The sequence below is a fragment of the Mauremys mutica genome, chromosome 2 (genome assembly GCF_020497125.1).
Source record: "Mauremys mutica isolate MM-2020 ecotype Southern chromosome 2, ASM2049712v1, whole genome shotgun sequence".
NCBI lineage: Eukaryota > Metazoa > Chordata > Testudines > Geoemydidae > Mauremys > Mauremys mutica.
In genome coordinates, this window is record NC_059073.1 from 227,899,927 (window position 1) to 227,926,682 (window position 26,756).

At 38.7% G+C, this 26,756-nt stretch overlaps 1 protein-coding gene across 9 annotated transcripts in view; it reads left to right on the forward strand.

Moving 5' to 3' along the window:
• The window catches only part of TBC1D5 (TBC1 domain family member 5), a 503,676-nt gene that overhangs the window by 67,290 nt on the left and 409,630 nt on the right, over window positions 1-26,756 (forward strand). For 4 of the 9 annotated variants that reach the window (XM_045005374.1, XM_045005375.1, XM_045005376.1 and 1 more), the window contains exon 3: window positions 11,518-11,589. The exons of 4 other annotated variants lie outside the window; for them this stretch is intronic. In XM_045005374.1, the coding sequence (XP_044861309.1) occupies window positions 11,520-11,589 (70 nt within the window). In that variant the 5' untranslated portion in view covers window positions 11,518-11,519. Of the gene's footprint in view, window positions 1-11,517; window positions 11,590-26,756 lie in introns of those variants that run through there. One more of the 9 variants, XM_045005383.1, reaches the window with a different exon arrangement.

Consider the following 26,756-nt stretch of genomic DNA (forward strand, 5'->3'; position numbering starts at 1 on the left):
AGCAAAGAATCCTGTGGCACCTTATAGACTAACAGACGTTTTGCAGCATGAGCTTTCGTGGGTGAATACCCACTTCTTCGGATGCAAGTCTTGCATCCGAAGAAGTGGGTATTCACCCACGAAAGCTCATGCTGCAAAACGTCTGTTAGTCTATAAGAAGCAGGATTCTTTGCTGCTTCTATATCAATCAAGAATCAGTATTTGCTTTTTCATCAGTAAAAGATGGAGATCAAGCCCCATTTCCTTATCAAGATGGTTCCATCCTTTATTTTTCATTTGGATCAATATGTTCTGTCCACAACAAGGTACCATCATGCCCTTGATATGAAGAACTTTGCATAACTATCTGAACAAGACACTATTGTTGTATTCAGTGTAGTTGTAGTAGTGTTGTTCCCAGGATATTACAAGAGACAAGGTGAGTGAGGGTAATATCTTGTATTGGACCAACTTCTGTTGGTGACAGAGGCAGGCTTTTGAGCCACACGCAGCTGTTCTTCAGGTCTGGAAAAGTTACATGAAGCATCACAGCTAAATGCAAGGTGGAACACAGAAACACTGGATTTATGGCTTATTACAAAAATATGTAACCCACTAACCCCCTCTTCTTACCCTATGACTTCAGAAGTTTTAATGGACCACTCTACCTTGAATGGTCCCTTAGGATATGAGCTAACTACTTGTGCTAAACAATCTGTTTCACCTCGCATTTAGCTATGATGCTCACAGTACTTTTACCAGATCAGAAGAAGAGCTCTGTGTGGCTCGAAAACTTGTGACTCACCAGCAGAAGTTGGTCCAGTTAAAGATATTACCTCATCCACCTTGTCTCTCTGAACAAGACACTGGAAATTAAAAAGTCAAATCACCTGTTTGCTGTTTCGGGGCCCTAAGAAAAGCATGCATGACTCTTAAGCTTCATTGTCTTAGTCTCCACTTGCTGATTCTGCATCAAAGACGTACAGGCATGTCCTAAGCATTGTTTGCTTAGAAAAATGGATACCATGTTGAGTAATTTGCATACATGTGAGGGAGGAAGGGGAATGAAGCTGATGTGAAGGGATGTAGGACTATCTACAGAGAGAAAGGAGAAGTCTTGTTCATGAGATCTGGATTATTCTTCCCAAGAAGAGGAACTTTTTACTGGAGAAATATGCTCTATGCCAGTGGTCCCCAACCTTTTCGTCTGGTGGGCGCCAGACGAAGGACCACAGCGGCGGTGGAGCACCCGCTGAAATGCCGCCGAATTTCGGTGGCATTTTGGCGGCGACGCCTCTCGATGCTGCTGCTTGCTGTCGACAAGCGACATCGAGAGGCGTCGCCCCCAGATTTTGGTGGCGACGCCTCTCGATGATGTTGCTTGTCGACGGCAAGCGTCATCATTGAGAGGCATCCCCGCCGAAATGCCGCTGAAATTCGGCGGCATTTCGGCGGGTGGTCTCCCGGGGTCCAGGACGCGGGCGCACCGTGTTGGAGACCTCTGCTGTATGCCTAAGCTGTCTATTTTTAAAAAAATTGCTTCTCACCCCAACATTCCACATGTCCCCTGTTTGACTGACTTGTCTTACCTAGGACTGGGAGACGGGGGAATAGTTAGGGGATGCCACCTTGCTGGATGGGAATTGCTTATACGTTCCTCCTGGCGGCTGCTGGCTAGTATGGGCTGCAGGAATAAGCAAAATGGTAGATGAGGCCTCACCTGTTGTCTGCTCTTGACAGCAGCAGAGCTGGAATCTGGAGTAGAGCTGGAACTGGCAGAGTGCTGTAGCAGGTGGTCTTGAGTAGTATTAAGCAGCCAGCAGCAGGTGGATGAAGAACTTTGAGCCAGTCCCTCAGACCAACTGGAAGACTTCCACTTCCAGTCCCCGTATTGGCTAGGAATGCATAGTGGCAAGTTGCATCCGGCTCACGATGCTGTTCTCAAGCTGAAACGTCTGGGTGGCCTATGTGGGCCTTTCCTGTATGTTTATTCTCTTTGGTATGTTTTTCAAGGTACATCTCTTATGTTTGCTATGAGTCTAGGTACTGTTTTTGTCCCACTGCTTGAGAAAGCATGGAGAATGGCAATTTCTTGCCTTTTAATTTGGTTTTTCTGTGTTTCATTTTTGTTGCCAAACTGCACTGTTTCTTTTTGCTATTGGTTTGGGGCTTTTTTTAGACCCTGTTACCCGTATGAAGGAATTTTTTCAATCCCTTTAGAAAATAGCTGTTAGAGTTTGACCCAAATATGACAGTATTAACTGAATCAATTACAGCAGATCAGGTTCTAGAGCTGAACTGAAGGAAGGAGACCTCTTACTATCCCGTAGAGTTGAAATACAAATTTTAGAATCTTAACTCTTAAAGGCAGAGTTAATTGATGATATTTAAGAAAAGGACATATAGGGGCCAATTAATTCCTTTCAAATATAGTGTGTTCACTTTTCATTTTGGAGAATTGTTTATACGAGCTGTTTTGTATTATTAAAGTAGTGTAAAGAAATACCATAGTTGTGATTTGTATGTTGGGGTTTTTTTTGAACTCATGTAGTTCATACTGTAGTTTTCCCTATATTGAGATTAATGAGGAGAAAAAGGGTAAGGCATTTTTGTTATGGCCAATTTATTTCATTTCAGACTGTATTATCATTTGGTGAAAGCCCTATTGATTAGCCTTCAGAGCTTTACAGAGCTTTTCTTCTAAGCACTTAAAGTTTGAGTTGTCTCAGTCCCATAGGACTGAAAAGAAAGCTGTTAGTACCATGAAATTCTTCTTCTGTATGTTTCCAACAGCTTGACTCTTCTTCTGAGAATGCGAAATATTAGCACATTAATGTTGTTAACCCATTTAGTACAAAAATACATTTGGAAGCAAAAATATTTTTTATATCATCAAAGTCTGGGTGGTTTCTTCCATATGAGTACAGTTTCTTAAATCTGAAAAATGTGTTATGCTGTGCAACAAACAGATGCTGCTCTAACAATGCAATACATTATGTACCAAAAATGATCTCTGTTTTAATCATAGATGCTGATTTAATGAGACAAGACTAGCTTACATCAAAAATGGATTTAGGGTGTGATTTTGTTTTCTCTGTGTTTTCTCTACATAATTAATAGAAATATGGTATCTTATATACTCTAAATTTGAAAGTGTACTATAGTTTTATATTATTTTTATACTCCTTGGTCCTAAATCTGCCTTGCATAATACTCTTTTCCCCTCTTCATGCTTTGAATTAAAAGATATATCCTAGCAAATGTAAGTGTAGTTAATTAAAATTTTATTTAAAATAATTAAGATATTTCTATAGGTCTTCTCTTCTTATAGCTGTGAGAATACTTAATCTCTCTTGATTATTTTTTTTCTATTTTACTACTTCTCCAACCTTCTCCCATCCAATGGCTTTGTTTTATGTTTACCTTGTAGGCTACGTTAGCAGTTTCTCTCTAATGCTGGTACTAATTCATGGATCAGAGAGGCGATGCTGATCAATATGCTCGGTTCATATCTGTACCTTATATCTTGAACACACTCCTGATCCCCTGGGAATGTTCATTGTTGCTGTCCCTCCAGTTTAACTTTCTAATTTTATTCCATGGATATTCTGATTCCACATTAGTTACCAGATCTAATCATTTAAATTCTTCTATCACCAGATATAAATAGTGATTGACAATTTTACCTTTAGATACAGTCAGATAATACTATACTTGAGGGGGAGCAGGGAGGAATCTTCTTTTTGTGTTTCTAATTCCACTGAACCCAGCAGAGTTAAATGTAGTTTGGATGCACAGGGAAGAATTAATGATTGGAAGATACAGAGTTGGTAAATTATTTATTCTGGCCCTGAGGAAGCTGAAAAGCTGAGTGAAAGACTAATAAATCATTTGTGGTAGTGCTGGTTGTCACTTCCAATTATTTTAGACGGTTTTGTGATAAACTGCAGCACCTGCTAGATATCCCTACACCATCCCTTGATGCTTGCAGTGCAGCTTGTTCAGTCGATTATCAAAGGCAAGTTTGTCTAAACTTTCTTCAGGTTGGAGAGAGAATTACTCTTCCCAGTCGCCCCAAATCCCATTTTTGTTAACTCCCTTTTCATTGCATATGTGAGCTAGGTGCAGTATGTGATGTACAGAGTAGAGAATTCTGACTGATACTGTAACATTCAACTATTTTCTGTTGATCCAGAGGTGTGTGCATAAGTCTAAATGGCAAAGACTGCTTTTATTTCCTCTTTCTTAAAAGCAACTACTTGAAGAAATGCATCCCACCTTATCCTCTCCATGATAACTATAGTAAGGTTCACTTCAAACCACTAAGCTGGTTCCTGACCTGAAAGGGGAAAAGAGACCACTGAGGAGAGAGGGACAGGTGTTCCACCTGCTGTGACCACTCAGTCAGAGGCAATGACAAAATAAAGGGACAGGAGAGCAGCAGAGGGAAGTCTCCTTCCTATTTCAGAAACACCCTGGAGCTAGGTTGAAACTGCAGAGCAGATTGTGACTTCAATTTCAACTCATCTTGTCACCTGCTGGCTTCTCTTCCTTTTCTTTCAGGAAGCCACATCTAGAATGCTTATTGTCTGCAAAGAGGACCTGTCCCCCTCGACCCACAGCATGATGGAAAAATAGGATTTATATCATGCCTGGGTCCAAAAGACTAGTTAGTGAGCCCTAGATAGTATCTCTTCTAGGCCTACAATAGAGTCAGTGGAGAATCTTTCAGTAGCTCTTTCATTTAGTCTTCCTGATCTGGTCCATCCAAAGAGCACAAAATACAAAACATTTTGAGCTACCTTCTTGAAGCCATAGCTCCAGTCCCAGAGGATTAGAAGTGTAAAGGAGTTTATTTGATCTATTTCACCATCCCAAGAATCATAGGAGACCTGCATGTGGTCTTGGGTTTGAAGAGTGATTTTTTTTTTGTCTTGTCTTCAGGGTGTCAAGCTTCAAAACAGAGTCTGAGTTGTGTCGTTCAGGTGAATGATTATCAGCGTGTATTCATTTTTAGTCTCAGTAGTGTACTTACATTTAGTTATTCTGTGCCAAGAATAAGCTGTTCTGTTTGGCCTGACTACAATTCCAAGAACCTTTATCAAGATCATGGCACTGCTGGCAACTGAATTAAGGAAACAGAGGTTGTGTGCTAGCTGATTATTTCAAATTGAAGCAATTGGCCGCACTAGTGATTAATAAAATTTGCAGCATCTTGGAGACCAAAAGTTGGATAATAAGTGAGGAGAAGAGCTCCATTGTCTTGACATTGGGCTTGTTGTATCTGGAGGTATGGTTCAACACTAACCTTTTCTAGCACAGAAAAGAATAATCAAGTGAACATCCTAGCTACTCTCCAGAGGTTTCAGTATGGGGCTACCTACAAATCTTAAGTTCTAAAGCAGTGAATCTTGAAGTGATCCATGAATTGCTTCAGAGTGTGGTCTGAATTAATTCCAGAGACCAGCCCCAAGAAGTTCTGTGTCGCACACAAACAAGCTTTATCCTTATGGTAGAGAGTTCCATTGTGCAAGAGGAGCATAGTTCTTGATCATGGTCTTCATCGCAGAGCTTTAGGTGGTCTTTTAAATGTCCTGGGCCCAGACCGTGGAGGGCCTTGAAAATAAGGACCAAGACCTTGAACTTGATTCACTATTCCATGGGAAGCCAGTGTAGAGAGTGGAGAACATGTTTAATGTGTTTCCTGTAGCTAGTGTTGCTGAGAAGACATGCTGCAGCTTTCTAAACTAGTTGGAATTTCCCAAGTGCAGTGCTTCATGCCCAGGTTTCACATTGCTCTAGTCCAGCCAAGAGTGATAAAGACGTGAATAACTGAGGCCAGGTCATCATCAGCTAGAAAGGGACAGTGTCTCCTAGCCACCTGAAGATGATAGAAGCTGTTACTCATTGATGCTGCTATGTGAAAGCTTAGCATCAGCGAGGAATCCAAGAGTACTTAAAAACAATGGCCTGAATTAACCAATTATGTATGTGTACGTTCAAAGGAGACTGCACCCTGGGTGCAGACTCTTCAAAATTCTTTCCTCTCTTCATCAGTACCATCTCTGTCTTGCTCAGATTTAGATTCAGCCAGCTGTTCTTTGTCCATGAGTTCTCATCCAAGCAATAGGCTGTTTTGGTAGTAGTGGTGGAGTTGTGTGGTGAAGAATAGGTAAAGCTCTGTGTCATCTGCATATTAGCCCTTGAGTCAATGTTATGTGACCAGTTCACCTAGTGGTTGCATGTACATGTTGAAAGAAATGGAAGAGAGAATTGGTTCTTGTGGGACTCCATAAGTGAGAGGTCATGTGGTGGATTTGCAGTTTCTCATCACTATTTATTGGGTATATCCCTCCAGGAAGGACTCTAACCAGTGTATTAACCTGGACCCCTGCTGCCTCTTTCAGGTGAGAAAGTATCATCTCATGGTGTTGAATGCTGCAGAGAAGTCCAGGAGGATGCGAATGGATGTCTGCTCTTTATCCATTGATGGAGGAGAGCCTCCATCAGTGCTCCAAGGGCAGTTTTGGTTCCATATGCTGGACTGAATCCAGATTGTGCCAGGTCTAGACTGTTAACTTCAGGCTCATCTAACTGAAGCTTCCCTTTTGCTAGTTTTCCTTGCTCAGGAAAGGTAGGGTTTAACATGGGCAGTAATTAGTTGGTATCTACTTTGGATACATTGGTTTCTTCGGTGTTAGACTACTGAGTTTCTGACACTGGCTGTTTTGGTCAGGAATGTGTCAGTTCCTCATGACTCTTTCACAAATCAGGAATGTCCTGGGTTAGAGTCACAAGTCTTGGATTGAGACTCCTTTATGGTGGCCAGGACTTATTGGGACGTGAATGTACTGAACTCTGGGAAGGCAGAGGTTGGGCTTTTGCGTGCTTATAGACAGTTTGCAGTTTGAGAGAGCTTCCTGAATGTAATATTTTCAGTGAAGTAGGATTTTTTTTGGAGTGCGTAGTGCTAGTTCTGATACATGTTGTAGGCACTCAGGATCAAGGAAGTGGTTTACCACCCTGGAAAACTCCTTGGGATGGGATTTGGCATCTTCATTGGAGGATGATAGGAAGGTACTCTTGGCCTATAACAGGGGTAGGCAACCTGTGGCACGCATGCCGAAGGTGGCACGCGAGCTGATTTTCAGTGGCACTCACACTGCCCGGGTCCTGGCCACCAGTCCGGGGGGGCTCTGCATTTTAATTTAATTCTAAATGAAGCTTCTTAAACATTTTAAAAAACATTTACTTTACATACAACAATAATTTAGTTATATATTATAGACTTATAGAAAGAGACCCTCTATAAACGTTAAAATGTATTACTGGCACGTGAAACCTTAAATTAGAGTGAATAAATGAAGACTCGGCACACCACTTTTGAAAGGTTGCCGACCCCTGGCCTATAATATTGCCTCATACAAGGATTTGGGGGAATTGTTTTATCCTGTCTGTTTCAGCCTTTGTTTTCCACTGTCGGTGCCCAAGTTTCCTCCCCTTTCTATTTGGTGCAGAGTGTCAAAAAACCAAGGTGATCTGTACTGGAGATGGGGAGAAGGGGCTGTTTGGGAGCCAGTGTGTCAATGGTTGAGGCTAGTGTACAGTGAGGATGATTCACCAGATTCTTGACTACTCATCTTGTGGGTGGAGTACTGTGGTTTAGCAGTCTTTGGAATCTGTTGAAGACCCTGAGTTTTCATAGTTAAATCAGGATCATTGGTCGGTCATGTTGCCTGGGGGCTGGAAGATTTCTAATCGCTGGTTTAATGAGATGATAGTATGCCCAAGACAGTAGCTAGGTTGTACTGTCCTTGATCTTGACATCTAGGCTGAAGATCAGGTCTCTGGGGTCTGACCTAACTCTCCCATAGATCTTTATCCGCTCAACTTTTGAGATGCTGTGTCACCTGCCTGTTTCAGGAGGTCATGCAAACAGAGATCTCCCAAGTACTATTTTCAGGAATAATAGTGAAGAACTAGAATAAAGGTAGGACACGTTTTGTTGGTCAAAACTGTTGCTTTATTTCTAAAACTTCCTAGGGGTGAATCAAAATTCTGTCTGTCTATCTGTAATACCATGAACAGCGTATAAATACTAAGTAACCTGCAAATAAAACCCTTCTGAAATATGAGGAAGGGAAGACACTATTGTTTTGGTCCCTCACTAATGAAACTGTTGTGACTAACTATACAGTAATTAACTCTTAAGAGTACTTAATTCTTTCTTCCCTTTATTGTTAGCTGAGAGAAATTACAAATAACACTTGATATCTAACACTCTGCTATTTAAGATTAGGAAACAGAGCATTAATGATTTTTTTTTTTTTTAGCTGTTGGTTGCAATAAATGTGTACCTTTGTTTGAAAATGTGTGTAATGAGATGTAATTATTTATATAATCAATTACTCATTCCAAATTTTTGTTGTTAAAAATGGTAGATTTAAGGAGGGGGTTGTGTGTTTCTTTTGACTGATAGTGTATCAGAATCAGTGTTATGATTTGCTTTTGTAATGGTTTCTGTAGGATTTGCACTGGAGTTTAGACTTAAGCTTTCAGCTTAACAGAATTTAAGAAAAAAGCTGTTACGTTGAATTTTTATACCTGTTAAATTTTATAACTGTTAAATAACTGTTAAAATTTGTAGTCAGAGTTCTACCCCTGTTCCATATAAGGATCTCTTGGATTGATTATAAGGGTATGTCTATACTTATAGCGATGTGTAGCGTACAGACAATGCACACCCAGCTAGCACGAGTATAAAATAGCGGTGTAGATCGTGAGGCACAGCTGAGGTGAGTAGAGTACTCTACATGCCTGAACCTGCAAGGTATATACCGTACTCTACATGGCTCTCTACACGCCCTAGCAGTGCCTCCCACTTCTACACTGCTTCTACATTGCTAAAAATAGTAGTATCCTGCTGCCTTTCTTGTTGTCTCCACTCTGCCAGAACCTTTCACTGCCATGTGTAGCTACACACTGCAGTGACAAATGTGTACACAGCCTGCTTTTACTATGGTGTGTAGCGCCTGTACTCTAGTTGCTGCATAGAATACAACCAAAAATGGAGTTACCTAGGGCAGAACTTGTTTAGAATGGCATGTTGCGGGTGGGGGACATTGTGAGACAAAATGGGCATTCTGGATGTTGGGTAAATCAAGGTCGTACTCTGTTTTCTGAGAGTGCACTTCAAATTTCAATCTTCAATTATATTTCAAGTATGTAGTCTTTATTATTTTTGGTTTGCTGAGATTTTTAACATCACGGTTACTGGAAGACTTATGATTTTAATGATGCATTGACACAATATTTGTATGATGTATTTGAGTAAAGGTGGTACCAAATCATATGTTGCCTCTTGAGAATACTGTTAAATCACATGGAACTATTTAAACTCACCATTAATTACTTACAGTAACAGCAGTTTTGGGAGGAATTTCATACTAGCCTAGTTATAGATACAGATGATTCTGGCTGCTTGAAAAAGTTTCTTTTTAGACATATTTATGAAGTGCTTGCTTGGTTTCTGTGGCAGTAATAGTCACATTTTGAAGAGGAGGAAGTGTGTGTTGTACAATTGTAGAGTATAACATTGTTGACTCTAGTAATTGTAATAGAACAGTGGTACTATTAGGTTCCAGATGGAACTTTAATCTGGCTTCTGATTGAGCATAGTGTCCTTGTAGAGTCTCTTAGCATCTGCTTTGAAAATGTATATGACATTATTCAAAATTTGTACCAAATTAAACCACCTTCAGGCTATAATTCAATTTTTCTTTATTGAGAAATGTATTGTCAACAAATTTATGCCACAGAGTAAAATCTACACTGAATCTATTATTTATTTGGCTATTAACTGGTCATTTAGATTACTGTGATTGAATTTCAAATGACTTCAAGTTTACATTAGAAATAAAAAGTTTCCAATAGCAAATATGGTCAGATAATTTTTGCTATGAAAAACCCTGAACTTCAATGAATTGACATGATGTAGCACAAACCATTTCTATTGGTTTACATTTTTATTTATAAAAACCTCATAAGATTTTATGTTTCTAGATATTTCTGGTGGGTCAATTTGAGATCTGTTTTTGACATTTGCATTTCATCAGCAATCTTGGAAAAGTATTGGAAGCATTTAGTCCCATTCATTTAACTTGTGTCATAAGAGTTAGTTCCTCTTATGTCTTAACTACTAGCAATTGTGATTTTTGTAAGTCCTTTAATTCCAAACGTTTGCTGCATTTAATAATTATACTTTAAAACTGTATTTTGGAAACTCCTCTTCCTTCCTTTCCCTCAACAAATGGACACGCTGTAGTTGATTTTTTATAGGATTTCCTTTAGCAAATATGGCCAGATACTTTTTTGCTAGACTTAAAAGAATTGACATGACGCAGTGCAAATAATTTCTGTTGACACATTTATGATATTGCCTGGCAAACTTGACTAGTTCTACTTGAAAAGACTGAAATCATTTTACTTTCAAGATAAAAATCTGAGACTTTAGTGTACTGGTGGCTCCTATTGAATTTTTCCAGCCTTAGGAACATTTGTTCAAAACCTCACAGTGCAGTTTGATCCAATCTTGATTGAGAGCTGAGCAGTTTTGAAAATCTGGCCACTCCTTTCAGGTGCCTAAATAGGAGGAGTGCTCTTTTGGAAATCTGGTCTATAGTCTTTTACCCATGACTATTAAAGAATTACTACATTACTGCTAATTTTGATATATGAGCCCTTGTCTTGAATAAGTCTGTGCTTCCTCCAAGTTCTCTAAGCCTTTGGTGTTTAGATTCCCTAGCATGTCTTCACCCTGTCCCTGGCATAAAACTATTCAGGAAGGTTGCACAGAGCATAGGGGTCTGTTGTGTGTGTTCCCCACCTAATTGCATCCTTCCTGTCTTCCACAGCAGAAACTGACTGACATCTCTGTTGCCAATTTGGCAAAAGATGCTGATTCAGTGAAACTACAACATTTTCCACAAAACCTTCATTGGGAAAGCTTTAGCAGAGAGACTGACTGACTGGCTGGGTGGTTAGGGTATTGGCCTGGGATGTAGGAGATCCAGGTGTTCAAGTCCCTGCTCTCCCTGATTGGGATGGAAAAACTCTGCTCTACACAAGGAAGGAAGAGACCTGATCCTGGGTCTCCCACATCCCAGGCCAGTACCCTTGCTGGCAGGCTATAATGTGACATGTCCATGTTTTTTTATTCAATGGCAGAATGAAAACAAATTTTGAAATCTTGAAAGTTGCTTCAAAATGAACTGTCATCCTCTGGTCAGCTGTAGTTACCACCACCTACCTTTTAGAAGGGTTATTGCATTCCCCTCCTCATCCTCGTCCCTAATGTTGCTGAGTGGGGAAGTAGAATATTCCTCCCCAGTATCCCACTTTTTGAGATTAAAAAAGAATCCCAGTTTCCTGATCTTGCTGCAGCAGCTCCCTCTTGAAATGAATAGAAAATACGCCGGTCTTGCTTACAAGTGCATCTCAGTAGGTGTGAAGCTAAAACTATCATACCTTTAACTTTAGGGATGAAGAAGGGACTGAACACATTTCTTAAGGTGAAGCCAGAGATCTTTTGCCTCATTTGGTCTGCTCTTGGTAAGGTGAAACTCTGCTTATGGTTCTATTTTTTATTTATAAAGACTGAATTATAAGAGACTTGCACTGTATTGCACGTATTGCTTTTATTAATGATAAATAACAATAAAAAAGTTACCTTAGAACCGATGAAATAAGAACAGTTGTCCACAAATAGAACATAGCAATAAAATTTTATACCAAATAAAACAAAAATAAATTCAGTTTTTATCTTACTGGTAGATAAAGGGTAATGCAAGCATATGTTTGACATATTTTTGTAGCCTTTAACTGTATATAGGAAAAAGTCCCAGATATCTATGAAAATTGTCTTATTTTCAATCTTCTGTTTGGGAAAAGGTGGTGGTTGGGTGCTTGGGGAAATTATAGTGATAAATTCTTATTAATAAGTGTCTTATCGGTATGTTAAACTTTGAGACAGACTATGGTAAGGAAAATATCCACTGTATTAAGGTGTACTCTTTTTGTGAAATCTATTTGTTAATTTACAAACTGTTTTCATTTTCTGCAAATAAGTTAAAGCAATTAACTACCTGGCATTTGAAAACTCAAACAACTCCAGTTACATGCTCAAGGACACTATCTTAAATTGGACTTAGTTTGCCTCGCTTCCTACTACTCTTATGGGACTCCTACTCCATAGCTGGGACCCATTTGATCGTCAGAACTTGCTTAGGAAACATTGCCACTGAACTATAGAATAAGGTCTTAAATAAAAATTACTTGGAATGAGAACACTCTAGGAACAGACTTCTTCCAATAATTCACACTCATTTTAAAAATGCCACTGTGTAAAATTCTCTAGGTTTTGTGCATCCCAACACTCAGACTGGAGCAATGTATTGGCTTCATGCACGCATACTCAGGCCATTGTTGATCCACCACTGTGCTGTTTGTAATGAGTCCATCTCTGTGAATCCCTTCTTCTAACACAATAAACCAAACACACTTCTCAGAAAATAAGAGTATGGGGAAAAATATTCTATTGTGTATATAACTAGTTATACCACCCTCATCACCACAGTATCTGAGCATCTACCAGTTTGACTGCTCCTTATGGAACAGAACAGAATTTGCAATGTCAGTGCTAATATCTCCACACCATCCCACTAATTTGCTGGGCCTCAGTCTTCACCTAGGGGAGACAGTTCTTGGTATGTGAAGGTGGCTTTTTCTATTGCTTATTTGCTCCTTAGTATTCCTTGTGAGATGATTGATATTAGTACTAATTGGTTCTAACTGTAGTGATGGTTTAAATTTCATCACTTCTAAATTAGAATTTCTAGCTGAATTTTTAAATTAATCTTTTGAACATTTATATATTCATTCAGATTTAGAAAGACAGGAATTATTTATCTTGCTTTGGACAGTTGATCAAAACCACAATAAAATCAATATAACAGTATGAAAAGAGAAACAAAATGCAGCCCACAACATATAGTAACTGAATAGCCATACAGCACAAATCAGATTAAAAAGAAATTGCCCGCTTTTCTTATACATCATTTCTTGGAGAGCATTTGTTTCCTCAACCTCCATCTTAAAAACAAGTATCAGAGGGGTAGCCGTTTTAGTCTGGATCTGTAAAAGCAGCAAAGAGTCCTGTGGCACCTTATAGACTCACAGACGTATTGGAGCATGAGCTTTCGTGGGTGAATACCCATTTCGTCAGATGCATCTGACGAAGTGGGTATTCACCCACGAAAGTTCATGCTCCAATACGTCTGTGAGTCTATAAGGTGCCACAGGACTCTTTGCTGATCTTAAAAACAGGAACTCTACAGCATACCCTCCAGACAAACAGATTTGGGCTATTACGGATCATAAGTGGAGTGCATTCCAAAGGAAAGTGGCTTTCAAGGAACTGATCCCCCTTGTGTGCTGAGATGAAGTACCTCCATAGATCTTAACTATGGCAGTAAGGGAGAGAGATATGACCTCTTAGACAGGAAGGTCCTAAAACATTTAGAATTTTATAGGTAAATTTCAACATTTATTTTCATCTGGAAACGAACAAGCAGCCAGTGTGGCTCATGTAGTACTGGTTGAATATGTAGTTGGACATTCTGCCTAATTAGCCAACTCCATGTTCTGTACTAGCCTTATCTTTTGAATGGACTTCAGATGTAGCTCCAAATTGAGCATAGAATCATAGAATATCAGGGTTGGAAGGGACCTCAGGAGGTCATCTAGTCCAACTCCCTGCTCAAAGCAGGACCAATTCCTAACTAAATCATCCCAGCCAGGGCCTTGTCAAGCCTGACCTTAAAAACCTCTAAGGAAGGAGAGTCCACCACCTCCCTAGGTAACCCATTCCAGTGCTTTATCACCCTCCTAGTGAAAAAGTTTTTCCTAATATCCAACCTAAACCTCCCCCACTGCAACTTGAGACCATTACTCCTTGTTGTGTCATCTTCTACCACTGAGAACAGTCTAGATCCATCCTCTTTGGAACCCCCTTTCAGATAGTTGAAATAGCTATCAAATCCCCCCTCGTTCTTCTCTTCTGCAGACTAAACAATCCCAGTTCCCTCAGCCTCTTCTCATAAGTCATGTGCTCCAGCCCTCTAATAATTTTTTGTTGTCCTCCGCTGGACTCTTTCCAATTTTTCCACATCCTTCTTGTAGTGTGGGGCCCAAAACTGGACACAGTACTCCAGATGAGGCCTCACCAATGTCAAATAGAGGGGAATCATCACGTCCCTCAATCTGCTGGCAATGCCCTTACTTATACAGCCCAAAATGCCATTAGCCTTCTTGGCAACAAGAGCACACTCTTGACTCATATCCAGCTTCTCATCCATTGTAACCCCTAGGTCCTTTTCTGCAGAACTGCTTCCTAGCCATTTGGTCCCTAGTCTGTAACAGTGAATGGGATTCTTCTGTCCTAAGTGCAGGACTCTGCACTTGTCCTTGTTGAACCTCATCAGGTTTCTTTTGGCCCAATCCTCTAATTTGTCTAGGTCCCTCTGTATCCTATCCGAACCCTCCAGCGTATCTACCACTCCTCCCAGTTTAGTGTCATCTGCAAATTTGCTGAGAATGCAGTCCAGGCCATCCTCCAGATCATTAATGAAGATATTGAACAAAACCGGCCCGAGGACCGACCCTTGGGGCACTCCGCTTGAAACCGCTGCCAACTAGACATGGAGCCGTTGATCACTACCCATTGAGCCCGACAATCTAGCCAGCTTTCTAGCCACCTTATAATCCATTCATCCAGCCCATACTTCTTTAACTTGCTGGCAAGAATACTGTGGGAGACCATGTCAAAAGCTTTGCTAAAGTCAAGGAATAACACATCCACTGCTTTCCCCTCCTCCACAGAGCCAGTTATCTCCTCATAGAAGGCAATTAGGTTAGTCAGGCATGACTTGCCCTTGGTGAATCCATGCTGACTGTTCCTGATCACTTTCCTCTCCTCTAAGTGCTTCAGAATTGATTCCTTGAGGACCTGCTCCATGATTTTTCCAGGGACTGAGGTGAGGCTGACTGGCCTGTAGTTCCCCGGATCCTCCTCCTTCCCTTTTTTAAAGATGGGCACTACATTAGCCTTTTTCCAGTCATCCAGGACCTCTCCCGATCGCCATGAGTTTTCAGAGATAATGGCCAATGGCTCTGCAACCACATCTGCCAACTCCTTTAGCACCCTCGGATGCAGCGCATCCGGCCCCATGGACTTGTGCTCGTCCAGTTTTTCTAAATAGTCCTGAACCATTTCTTTCTCCACAGAGGGCTGGTCGCCTTCTCCCCATACTGTGCTGCCCAGTGCAGCAGTCTGGGAGCTGACCTTGTTTGTGAAGACAGAGGCAAAAAAATCATTGAGTACATTAGCTTTTTCCACATTCTCTGTCACTAGGTTGCCTCCCTCATTCAATAAGGGGCCTACGCTTTCCTTGACTTTCTTCTTGTTGCTAACGTATATGAGGCTGTGAGGAGTATGAATGAGGAACATATACATATTGAACAAGCGAGAGGACAGGTGGAAGATTGTACAACACCATGTGATTGCTCTTGTGGTAGATGTACAATTGCCCAATATTACCCTCTGGGATTTGGTCAAGAGAAGAATGAATTCACTTAAGAGTAATGCCATCAACTTCTGCTGAAGACTGCATGTGTGTGGTGAAAACCTCATAATCAACTGTGTTGAAAGCAGGTGAAAGGTAGATGAAACCAGCCTGGATACGTCATCTTCATCCATTGTTAGCTCATCCAGCAATGCAGCAGGAGTAACCCGGGTCAATACTTAGATTGATGAGAGTCAAGAAAATGGGGCATCTAGATACTGAGTGATACTGATTATTCTAACTCTGCAGATTTGTTTAAAAAATTTACAATTTGACTGCTTCTGAGGAATTTACCCACTGTCTCTTGAGGAACATTTCCTGTTAAAATATTTTTACAGAATTTTCAGGTTTGTGAAAGTCATAAAAGCGTCTTATGCTGCTTTGTAATCCTGTTTTCTATTTCAGTAGCCCACAAATTCCCATTATTTATATACATTCAGACAATTGTTTAAATTGGGTAAATATTTGTTATGTTACATGTTTTGAATTGTGAAAGACCTCATATCTATAAACTAGCTGCCATTTTTATCGATAAATATGACAATATTTTAACTTCCTTTAAAGAATTGATTACAACTTTTATTGCATATGGATCACAGTTAGAGCTGTTTCTTCTGATTGATCTTATCTCATAATGTAGAATTTACAAGCTAAGCACACTGCAAAAAGGACAATATAAAGCATGCAATATAAAGCTGCTTCTTTCTCTGATATCAAAAAATTACTTGGCGCTTGAACACACCACCATATGTATAGTATGATCCCCATGAAATGGTGGTTTGCGTATCAGCTACAGAACTGAAATAATTTGAACCCCTGTGTGTTACTTGCATGGGTACACTAACAGGAGTCATAGATCCTGACAAAGACTTTTAAAATTGTATGCTTGACAACAAAGGTTTCTATTTTGCATTGTTACTTTGGTGGCGGAAGTGCAGAAAATAATGAGTTAGTTCAGTTGGGCTTTTACCCATTAATATTGGCAAACTTAACTCCTCTACATTAAAAAATTAAATCATACACTATGTATCTTTAATAAATTAAGATAATTTTTGTTGCAAAGTAGCAAGAAATCTGTTTAACTTGAAAAGAGAACAGATGAAAGGAAGAAACAATTATTTAATGTGTAGATTTTGAATGTCAGCATGACCTATGTATGTTTAAGGAAGACATATTTGTCATACAGATGAAGCTGTTTTTTCCAGACCTCACTGTTGACAGAATCTCACCTACTTCTCCCATTTATTATGATAATAGTCTACTGGATGTCGTATGCTACAGACTAATGAAGTTGTCTGTCTGTTACTACATTGCATATACTGTGTATTTTGTTTCTTTTCTTTGAATTTAGATAATATTATATGCTCTTTGACATTTGTGGAGTTAATTTACAAGAAAAGAAAAGAATGGATGTTTAATAATTAAGAGCTTTTGAGAGTAATTTAAGGGATTTTAGTTTTTCCAAATGCAAGTATCCTTCATAAATGTTGAGACACGTCATTGTGTTTAGCTTGCATCTCTTGAGGAATGGTCAGACTAGAAACGTTTGCAGTATGGATTAATTCACTTGTGGATAAAAGAGTAACTATGTAGCTACTATATGCAACTGTCAGTTTCCTAAGAAGCTTATTAGATCATGTATTTTTGTCTGTTATGCTTATATAGCTTTCTTTTATTGTATTGTTAAACTTTTTCAAATGCACATTTGGAAAATGTCACCTTTTGGGGTGCAGTACAGGCCAGTGGGAGGTTGTCACCACTTGTCCTGTAACCTTGAGTGCCTTAAAATGTTCTGCTGCTGTACCTCCTTGTCTAGATGCTCTCAGCTGGCCTACAAGCGTGCACTGAGTGTCTGTATGTTGAACAGCCCTGGTTCAGCAACTCTTGACTCCAGCAGTCTGCTTGTTACAGCACAGTCGCACTATGGTCTTCCACCAGCCTTGGTTCCTCTAGTCAAGAGACCACAGCACAACCATAGTTTCTAATTTCCCCAGAGCCAACTGTCCTGAAATGTCCAGTCCTCCCTTAGAACACTGAGAAGTAATGATATCTGTTGCTCTTTTAAAGAGCTTGTTGCTTTTACTGGAGTTAATAATCACTTCAAGTCAAACACAGCATTGGGTTGATCTAGAGTGAAAGTGAAACAAATGTATTTAATCAAAAAGAGAGAGGGTTTGCATAAGTTCAAGTATGAGGGATAAAGTCCGAAATGGTTACAAACAAGTAGAAATGAAAATCACTTTCTACTTACCAAAACATCACAAAACTACAGTCTTGGTTCAAGGTAAGATTACCACCACACCTCTTTCCAGCAAGATGGCTGACTACCCTCTTGGTTAGGCTTTCCCAAAAAGTCCAAAATGCTCAGTTCAGTTTTCTTAGCTGAAAGAGAACTTGAGGTTCTTTGCCTGTCTCTTTTGTAGTCCAGTGAACTTCTTAAATGTATCTTTCTCCAAGTCCAGTGCCTTTGCTGTGAGATCAGTACCATGGAGTCAGATGGGGAAAGTTCTATGCTGGTTCTTCTGTCCTGGTGCTTTCTACAGTGCAAATTGATCTGTCTCTACTGCTTCGGACATGCCAGCCAACGGCCACTTGATTGTGTTTGCATCTGGATGGAGGCATCAGCCTTTCCTTTGTCGGGAAAAAATACTGTTTACTCGTTCCCCGGACTTGTCTGCTTCAAATGCATTTTAGTCCCATATTTCTTTCAAATTTGTTCATTCATTTAGGTGCTTAACATACATACACCATGCAAGAATATTAATAATCAGTGAATAATTGGTTTTACAATGATACCTTAGATACAGACTATGACATAAGTGAATTGGAGCACTGAACTGGGCAAGCCAACTGAAACTCACTACCTGATACCAGTGAGCCCCTTGTCCTCTGGTGGTGGAATGTTCTTAAGGTCACAGAAAACAAAATTGTTTCTATCTAAATTTTAGCAGATGTTAAGTCCAGTAACTCCTTTAGAGCTCATCGCTTCAGTGTATATAATATAGATATAAGATAATAAATGTTCCAAGAGCACAAAGTACTGTATGTAGCTGGTTTTAGTGACAGTGGCAAAGGATGCCAAAAATTCCTCTCTAAAGCCCACAATAGAAATGGCTAAGATTTATTATTCATGATAAATTTAAATTTGACATCCCCCAAATGGTGTCTGTCCTCTCCCTTATTTTGCCTGAATTGAGTTTTGGTGCAGTATACAGTAGTGAAACAGTATAGTGTCTTACAATTCACATTTTGTGAGCAATTTAAGAGCTTCCAGTCCTGTCTATTCAAAATGTGGTCACTTTGCTTCTGTTTCATGCATGCACAACTCTATGGAGGATCATATTTCTCTGTTGGATTAGAAAGTTGACCAAGTCTAGAAATCTGTAACCATGTAAATGGTCCATGCAGTCTTATTCCCTAAAATAATTGGATTTTTTTTCCTATAGCAAGACTATTTGGTCTCAGTGGTATGACTATGAAGCGACCAAGAGGGCTTACTGTCAAGGAAAATTGTTACTACTTTTATCCATCTTGTCCAAATATATACTAGTCATGGAAACACCAGTGATCATGTAGTTTCAGCAGTTTTAGGTGTATATCCAGACTGTAGATTTAAGCTGTCAGTCACCTATTAAGTTTTCATGGTCAGGTTTGTTTAGCCCGTGTGGGTGAAGGTAGGAAAATTGATATTTCATTTTCTTCTAGATATATATACATGAGAGATGCTCCAGAGGAATAATACTAGGTGTGTGCTGCAGTTAACGTGGGGGAACAAAACATTGCAATGACGTTTCAAAAGAGAATTAGATCCGCTGCACTTGAAATCATAGTCTGAGATCATGCATTGCTTCATGTCTTTCCTATAGCAGAAAATTCAGATTATGATCGGTGGTATGGTATATATTGAAGATTTTCATTTTTGAAGTCAGTGGAAAAAAACCTCTTGCTTTAGGTTAGGAGCATACTGACAGTATTGATCTAAAGTGTTCTGGTAGACCAAAGTTCTTGCTTAAATGATGGTCGCTTGAAAGGTTTTACTGCCTTTCCTTTTTCTACTTGTGTGAAAGGTTTTCCACTTGCTTTATGTAATGGCCACCAAAATTATTCTTGGCCTACCTTCTTCCCTTTTCTCTTGCGAATTATTTTCTATTCAGTTAAATCTGCTGCAATTTGGGAAATGTTTCCTAGATGTACAGGTTTGGAGTCATACATACTAGAAAGGAAGAGTTATCTAGGGAAAAGATCCATTATAAAACCTAATTTTCCTTTAAAAATAAATTGAGATGCCTAAAAATCTTTGCCATATTTCATGAGCTGAAGCAAGAAGGCCGCTTGTTCATAGGAGTAGATAGTGTGGATCTATTTGCCAGCCTTCTTGTATCTTGTGGTGAAACCCTTGAAGTAGAAGATTACTTTGTTCTTCAAGGAAGGTAAATATTTTAGCAAAAATACTCCGTTCTCTGTAAGCTCCTGAAGGAAGTAGCTGAAGTTGCAAGACTGCAATATGTACAATAGATACATTTGGACCAAATAAGCATGTAAAGCTGCTATTTTTGAAGAAAGGCAACAGATAGTAAGTCTCAGGAAGAGGTTCCTATATGCTTTCCAATACAGAAGTTCCTGTAAAGATGGGGGAAAGCTAAAATGTCAGTGATTTTTTTTTAAATGTCCGTTGGCTGGGCTAGCACAAATGACCCCTCACTTAAACTGATCTCCAAAAAAATGTTTTGATCACTTGGAAAGCAAAATGTGCACAACCGGAATACCAAGTAGGTATGAAAATATGGCAAAAAATAACAAATTTGACTTGCTTTTAAAGTCCAATTAACCCCTCTTCCCAGAACTCAAACCAGAATTTGTTACCCAAAAATTCTATCTTGTCCCACATCTGAAATGCCTATCAAAACCAATTTTCATTTTGAGTTAAAATTGATATTACAGGTTTTGATTGCGCCTATGAACCTTCGCTTAACTATTTCAAATTAGTCCTTTGCTGTACAACTCAGTCTTTTCAGTCCATGCCTGTGTTTCTATTTTAAAAGTGTATAAAGACTAAATACCTTTAGTTGTTACTCTGAGAAAATATTGAGAGGTTGAAGACCCGCAAACGATGTACAATTCCAAATAAGAAAGTCATACTTAAAAAACCTCGAACCACTTTGGAGGTAACAGAATGCAATTGTAATACATTAAATTGAAGCCACTCCTAACCATATCCAGTAGAATGGCACCTTTTTGAGTCCTAGTTTAGTATACGTTTCAAACAGAGCAAAGTTTGTGATGCAATAGTAAATGTTTAGATCTTTTTCCAAAAAAGAAGAAAAATAGGGTATTTCTCAATGGATTCTAGTAGTGTGGCATCAAATCTCAGGATATTTTTATTGTCATGTGGACAAATATAGAATAGTTAAACTGTATACATAACTGTCTTAATTTCTGATATTGGGGTTTGAGTCACTTCAAACTTCGCCTTTGTCAAATGGATATGTGAATTGGTTTACTGATAGAATCAAAGAAACCCTAATTGCTTTACCTTTTAGCTATTACATTATTAGGTTGATGTATCAAAATCTAACCTCTCACAAAAACATTGCGAGATGAAGTGAACAGATGTCATAGCACAAAATTTTATTATAATGTTTTGTTTTAGTATTGTAGTCTCAGCTATATATCCTGGAGATTTTTATTTACTTGTTATGGTAACTTGAACTGATGGAATCAGAGAAGATTAAACTCTGCTAACAGATTCAAAATATGATCAACTCTGAGTATGCATCGTTACAATATTTTCATAGACAGGTAAGTCAGAAAAACACCAATAATACTTGTAATAGTTTTCGGCTTCAGTGCTGGCGCATATCATAAAGCAAATCTATAAACTCTTAGTTCTAGGTATAGTCACAAAAGTAAAGGATGGCTTATTTAGTTAGACTCAAGTGGGTATTGACATTTGTATTGCAGGAATTTAAATATTATTACTGGATTGCTTTTAACAGCAATTCTGTGTTCGTATGATATGAGTTTAAGTAATTGTTTAGTCCCATCTCTTCTCTTGTATGTTGATTATATGCAAGTCTGTTGCATTGTCTTGGTATACCAAAAATGGTTGGCATATAGACTTTATCTGAGGTATTTTGTTGAAGCCAAGATTTTGGATTTAGGAGAAGAGATTGCAAGAAGAAGACTGCTTCCAGCACCGTGCATTGAGTATGAATTTTAACTCTGACAAGTAAAGTAATATATCAAATCTTACCTTCAGTGCATTTTAACCTAATATGATAAATGATTCTCTTTGAGTGATTTGGGCATTCAATGCAATACCTCAGATCACCTTTAAAGCTTCTGAAGTGTTTTATAATCAGTTTTTTACTTATTAAAAACTTTATTTAATCCCTGAGGCCATTTTATAAATTGACAGTATTTAAATTTGTAGGTGACATCTTGGCCCTTTGTTTTTTTTCTTGCAACATCACTTCAGCTCTGAATCCAAGTTTGGGAATATGTATTTAATTTGTATTTTAGCTTGAGTTCCATTAAATTATATACCCCACCCATCCAATTGGGTCAATTAAGCCAAAGTGAGAGTAATGGCTTGGTATAAAAATTAATGTTAATTTATGATTCAATTTCATTTGTGAATTAGCATCCTAATAGTTAAAGATTCTGGTGGTGTGTGATAGCACAGAAAAAGAATTCTCCAAATACCTTGTACATTAAGTAGACTACCAAATATTTAACATTGTTAGAACTCAGCACAGAAGATATCAGGTTTTAGGACATGAATGCAGTTAGTCTCCCTAAAGTAGTTTTACAATCTCTAAACACACCTTATTGAGAATAGGTATAATCTGACGCATCATAAAATCTTACTGATTTCAGTAGAAGTCCTTCCTTTTCTTAATCAAAGTCAGTTCAACTACACAGGAAGGTGTCTTCGGCTACAGTAGTGGCTGACTCATGAGCAGAACTATAGAGTTACTAGTTGCTCATAGCTGCAAGCCAGCCTCTGGGCATCTTTCTAAATTTTCAAATGTAATTATACAGTAGACTTCCTTTAACAAATTTTGTGTTCCCAGCTATAATTATAACAGCTTTTCTTGCCTCTAGCCTGTTCCCTTATCTTACAACCTACCTCCAGATCTCCCACTGCAGGTTAGTGCTATCTAGTGAAGCTGATGTATCTAGAAAAAGTAGAATGTCTACTCTTTATCTTTCTAAGGATGGTTTCCTCATCGCATAAGAGCCTTTCTATCTACTGTACTCTGATTTACATCTCTCAGGAAGCTAAATATTGTACTCAAGGTTGTACAAAGAATCGTTGACTAATGTACTACTTTTTATTCTGAAAATTCAGTTGGCTTTGTAAATTACAGTAGTAGTAGGTAGGAAATCACGAAGTGCTAAAGATGAAATAGTTCAATGAGAACGGAAATACACATTTTTCTATTACAAGCACTTTACTTTCCTGCAGTTGTATTAAGAGTATAATTATTTTTCTACTGGTTGTGCATTAGGTTTTCATACAGATAGCACTGCATGCTCGCTGATGGTACATGTATCTAACACAGAGGTTTTCAAACTGGGGGATGCGCAGGAATGTTTGGGGGAGGGCAGGCATCAGGTAGCTCGGACAGCCCCATGTGTCAGGGCACGGGGAGGGAGCACCACCTCCACCCCCTGACTCACCTCAACAGACCACCACCCAGCCTGTGGGTCAGTGGGTTTGAAAACTGCTGATGTAACATGTACACAAGTTTACAGTTTATTGCTCTTTTTATGCATAGTGGTTTGTAGTGCCAGCCAGGGGTAAACCAGAAAGGCAGTAATGAAAAGTCATCCATAACATAGGTTATAAAGTTTCCATATTCCATGAAGCCCTGACACATGATCCTCTCATTATACTGTACCAAGAAAACTAAATGTTGAATATGTAATAACACAGATGTGGCCAGATATTAACAAATACATTGCAAAATAGGAGCTCTGAAAATCACAATGCAGGATCAAAATAAAAAAGTGGTAAAGGCTATTATGTATTTTCTCAGTTTTGTGTGTTGCATCTCCAACCCCAAATTTATGAAAGTAGAATCCAAAATGTTTTTATACCAAACTGATAATCTCTTTAGAATGTTATGTTGTTTTTACAGTTTGAGCAATCATTTTTTTACCTTTCAGTTTACTACGTTTTCTAGGTCATATAATATTTGTTGCATTTCTTTAGTATGAACTAAAAAGAGACTATTGCTGAATATGCTAAAGTAGGTATTGTTGGTTTTTTTTTTTTAGCCTGGCATTTAAGTAGACAAGTAAGAATCATGTTTAATGCTGCTTTGATAATAAATAGTACTATAATTGATTGTTGATAGAAACCCTTAAAATACATTTTTATGGTTGAAATGTACTTTGGGTAAACAGCATTCAATTTGCCTATTAAAATAATTCACTGTGTATTGTGGTTACTTTGAGTATTAAGGAGGCAAGACTTTTCCAGCAACAGTAATTGGTTGACACTGTTTGACCTTAATGCAAAGCTACAGTATTTAATGAACAAAAGGGGAGAATAAAGTTTTGATAAATAAGGCAATTTTCCTGAAACCTTTAGAAATATGGTTGAAGTCTTTTAGTGTTAGATTGACGGTTTCTTCTTTTGTGAAAAGAATAAGTGAATAATTTAAGGTTATATTTCATGTTTTCAGATCTTCATTCTGTCATATAAATAATAGACTGCTGAAGTGTGGAAGTTTCTGCATTCACAGCTTTAATAGACCTATATTAGTGAGCCTCTTACTCCATTTCTGGATCTTGTAATCCTTTTTGCCCACTTGCATTGGAAAGAATTTAATTTCTAATCTGGAGAAGTGGAACATTAATAGGTACTCCACAGTTTTTTTTTAATTCTTTAGAATATCTATATTCCCCAAACATTAAAAATACCATGATTATCCACTTTTAAATGAGACTTTCTATTTCTAATCTTTAATACAACATCATGTTGGCTTTAATATTTTTACTTTTTAAAATCCTGTAAGATATATAGGATGTTAGGAGTGATAGTTGTCATAAAAATACAATACATATATCCTCAAAACTAAAGCGTGATAGAAATTTCCAATTGACATAAATGGGAAGACTCTTTCTCAATTCATTGAGATTTGGATCAAGCACCCTCTTTTTGGGACTTGGGACATAATCAGATCTTGATGAAATGAAACTTGTATGTCTGGTATAGGACCTTGTTACATTAATTGGCGGAAAACAAGATGTGTGTGTGTGTATATATACATACACATATTACATATACATATACATGATATTCTTATCAATAAAGTAGGCAAATACAACTTAGATGGGGCTACTATAAGGTGGATGCATAACTGGCTGGATAACCGTACTCGGAGAGTAGTTATAAACAGTTTCCAATCCTGCTGGAAAGGTATAACAAGTAGGGTTCCACAGGGGTCTGTTTTGGGACTGGCTCTGTTCAATATCTTCATCAGTGACTTAGATATTGGCATAGAAAGAATGCTTAAGTTTGCAGATGATACCAAACTGGGAGGGATTGCAACTGCTTTGGAGGATAGGGTTATAATTCAAAATAATCTGGACAAATTGGAGAAATGGTCTGAGGTAAACAGGATGAAGTTTAATAAAGACAAATGCAAAGTGCTCCACTTAGGAAGGAACAATCAGTTTCACACATACCGAATGGGAAGAGACCTTCTAGGAAGGAGTATGGCAGAAAGGGATATAGGGGTTATAGTGGATCACAAGCTAAATGTGAGTCAACAGTATGATGCTGTTGCAAAAAAAGCAAACATGATTCTGGAATGCATTAACAGGTGTGTTGTGAGCAAGACACGAGAAGTCATTCTTCCGCTCTACTCTGCGCTGGTTAGGCCTCAACTGGAGTATTGTGTCCAGTTCTGGGCACCGCACTTCAAGAAAGATGTGGAGAAATTGGAGAGGGTCCAGAGAAGAGCAACAAGAATAATTAAAGGTCTTGAGAACATGACCTATGAAGGAAGGCTGAAAGAATTGGGTTTGTTTAGTTTGGAAAAGAGAAGACTGAGAGGGGATAGTTTTCAGGTATCTAAAAGGGTGTCATAAGAAGGAGGGAGAAAACTTGTTCATCTTAGCGCCTAAGGATAGAACAAGAACAATGGGCTTAAACTGCAGCAAGGGAGGTTTAGGTTGGACATTAGGAAAAAGTTCCTAACTGTTAGGGTGGTTAAACACTGGAATAAATTGCCTAGGAAGGTTGTGGAATTTCCATCTCTGGAGATATTTAAGAGTAGGTTTGATAAATGCAGCAAAGAATCCTGTGGCACCTTATAGACTAACAGACGTTTTGGAGCATGAGCTTTCGTGGGTGAATACCCACTTCGTCGGATGCAAGTAGTGGAAATTTACTGGGGCAGGTATATATATGCAAGCAAGAAGCAAGCTAGAGATAACGAGGTTAGTTCAATCAGGGAGGATGAGGCCCTGTTCTAGCAGTTGAGGTGTGAAAACCAGGGGAGGAGAAACTGGTTTTGTAGTTGGCAAGCCATTCACAGTCTTTGTTTAATCCTGAGCTGATGGTGTCAGATTTGCAGATGAACTGAAGCTCAGCAGTTTCTCTCTGAAGTCTGGTCCTGAAGTTTTTTTGCTGCAGGATGGCCACCTTAATATCTGCTATTGTGTGGCCAGGGAGGTTGAAGTGTTCTCCTACAGGTTTTTGTATATTGCCATTCCTAATATCTGATTTGTGTCCATTTGATAAATGTCTATCAGGGATGGTCTAGACAGTATTTGGACCTGCCATGAGGGCAGGGGACTGGATTCGATGACCTCTCAAGGTCCCTTCCAGTCCTAGAGTCTGTCTGTCTGTCTTATCTATCTATCCTATCTATCTATCTAATAATTTTGGGAGGAGCAGAGGAGCAATTGATCACTGATTAAACAAAGGAACAATAGGCAGCCTTAGTCTGCTATATGTTGCATCTGAAATGAGAACTATTAAGAACATGTCTTAACCAACATGGGTCATCGCCTGATAGCAGGAACATGGTTTGAGGACTTTCTCTTAATGAAATGAAAAGTATGTATGTAAATATC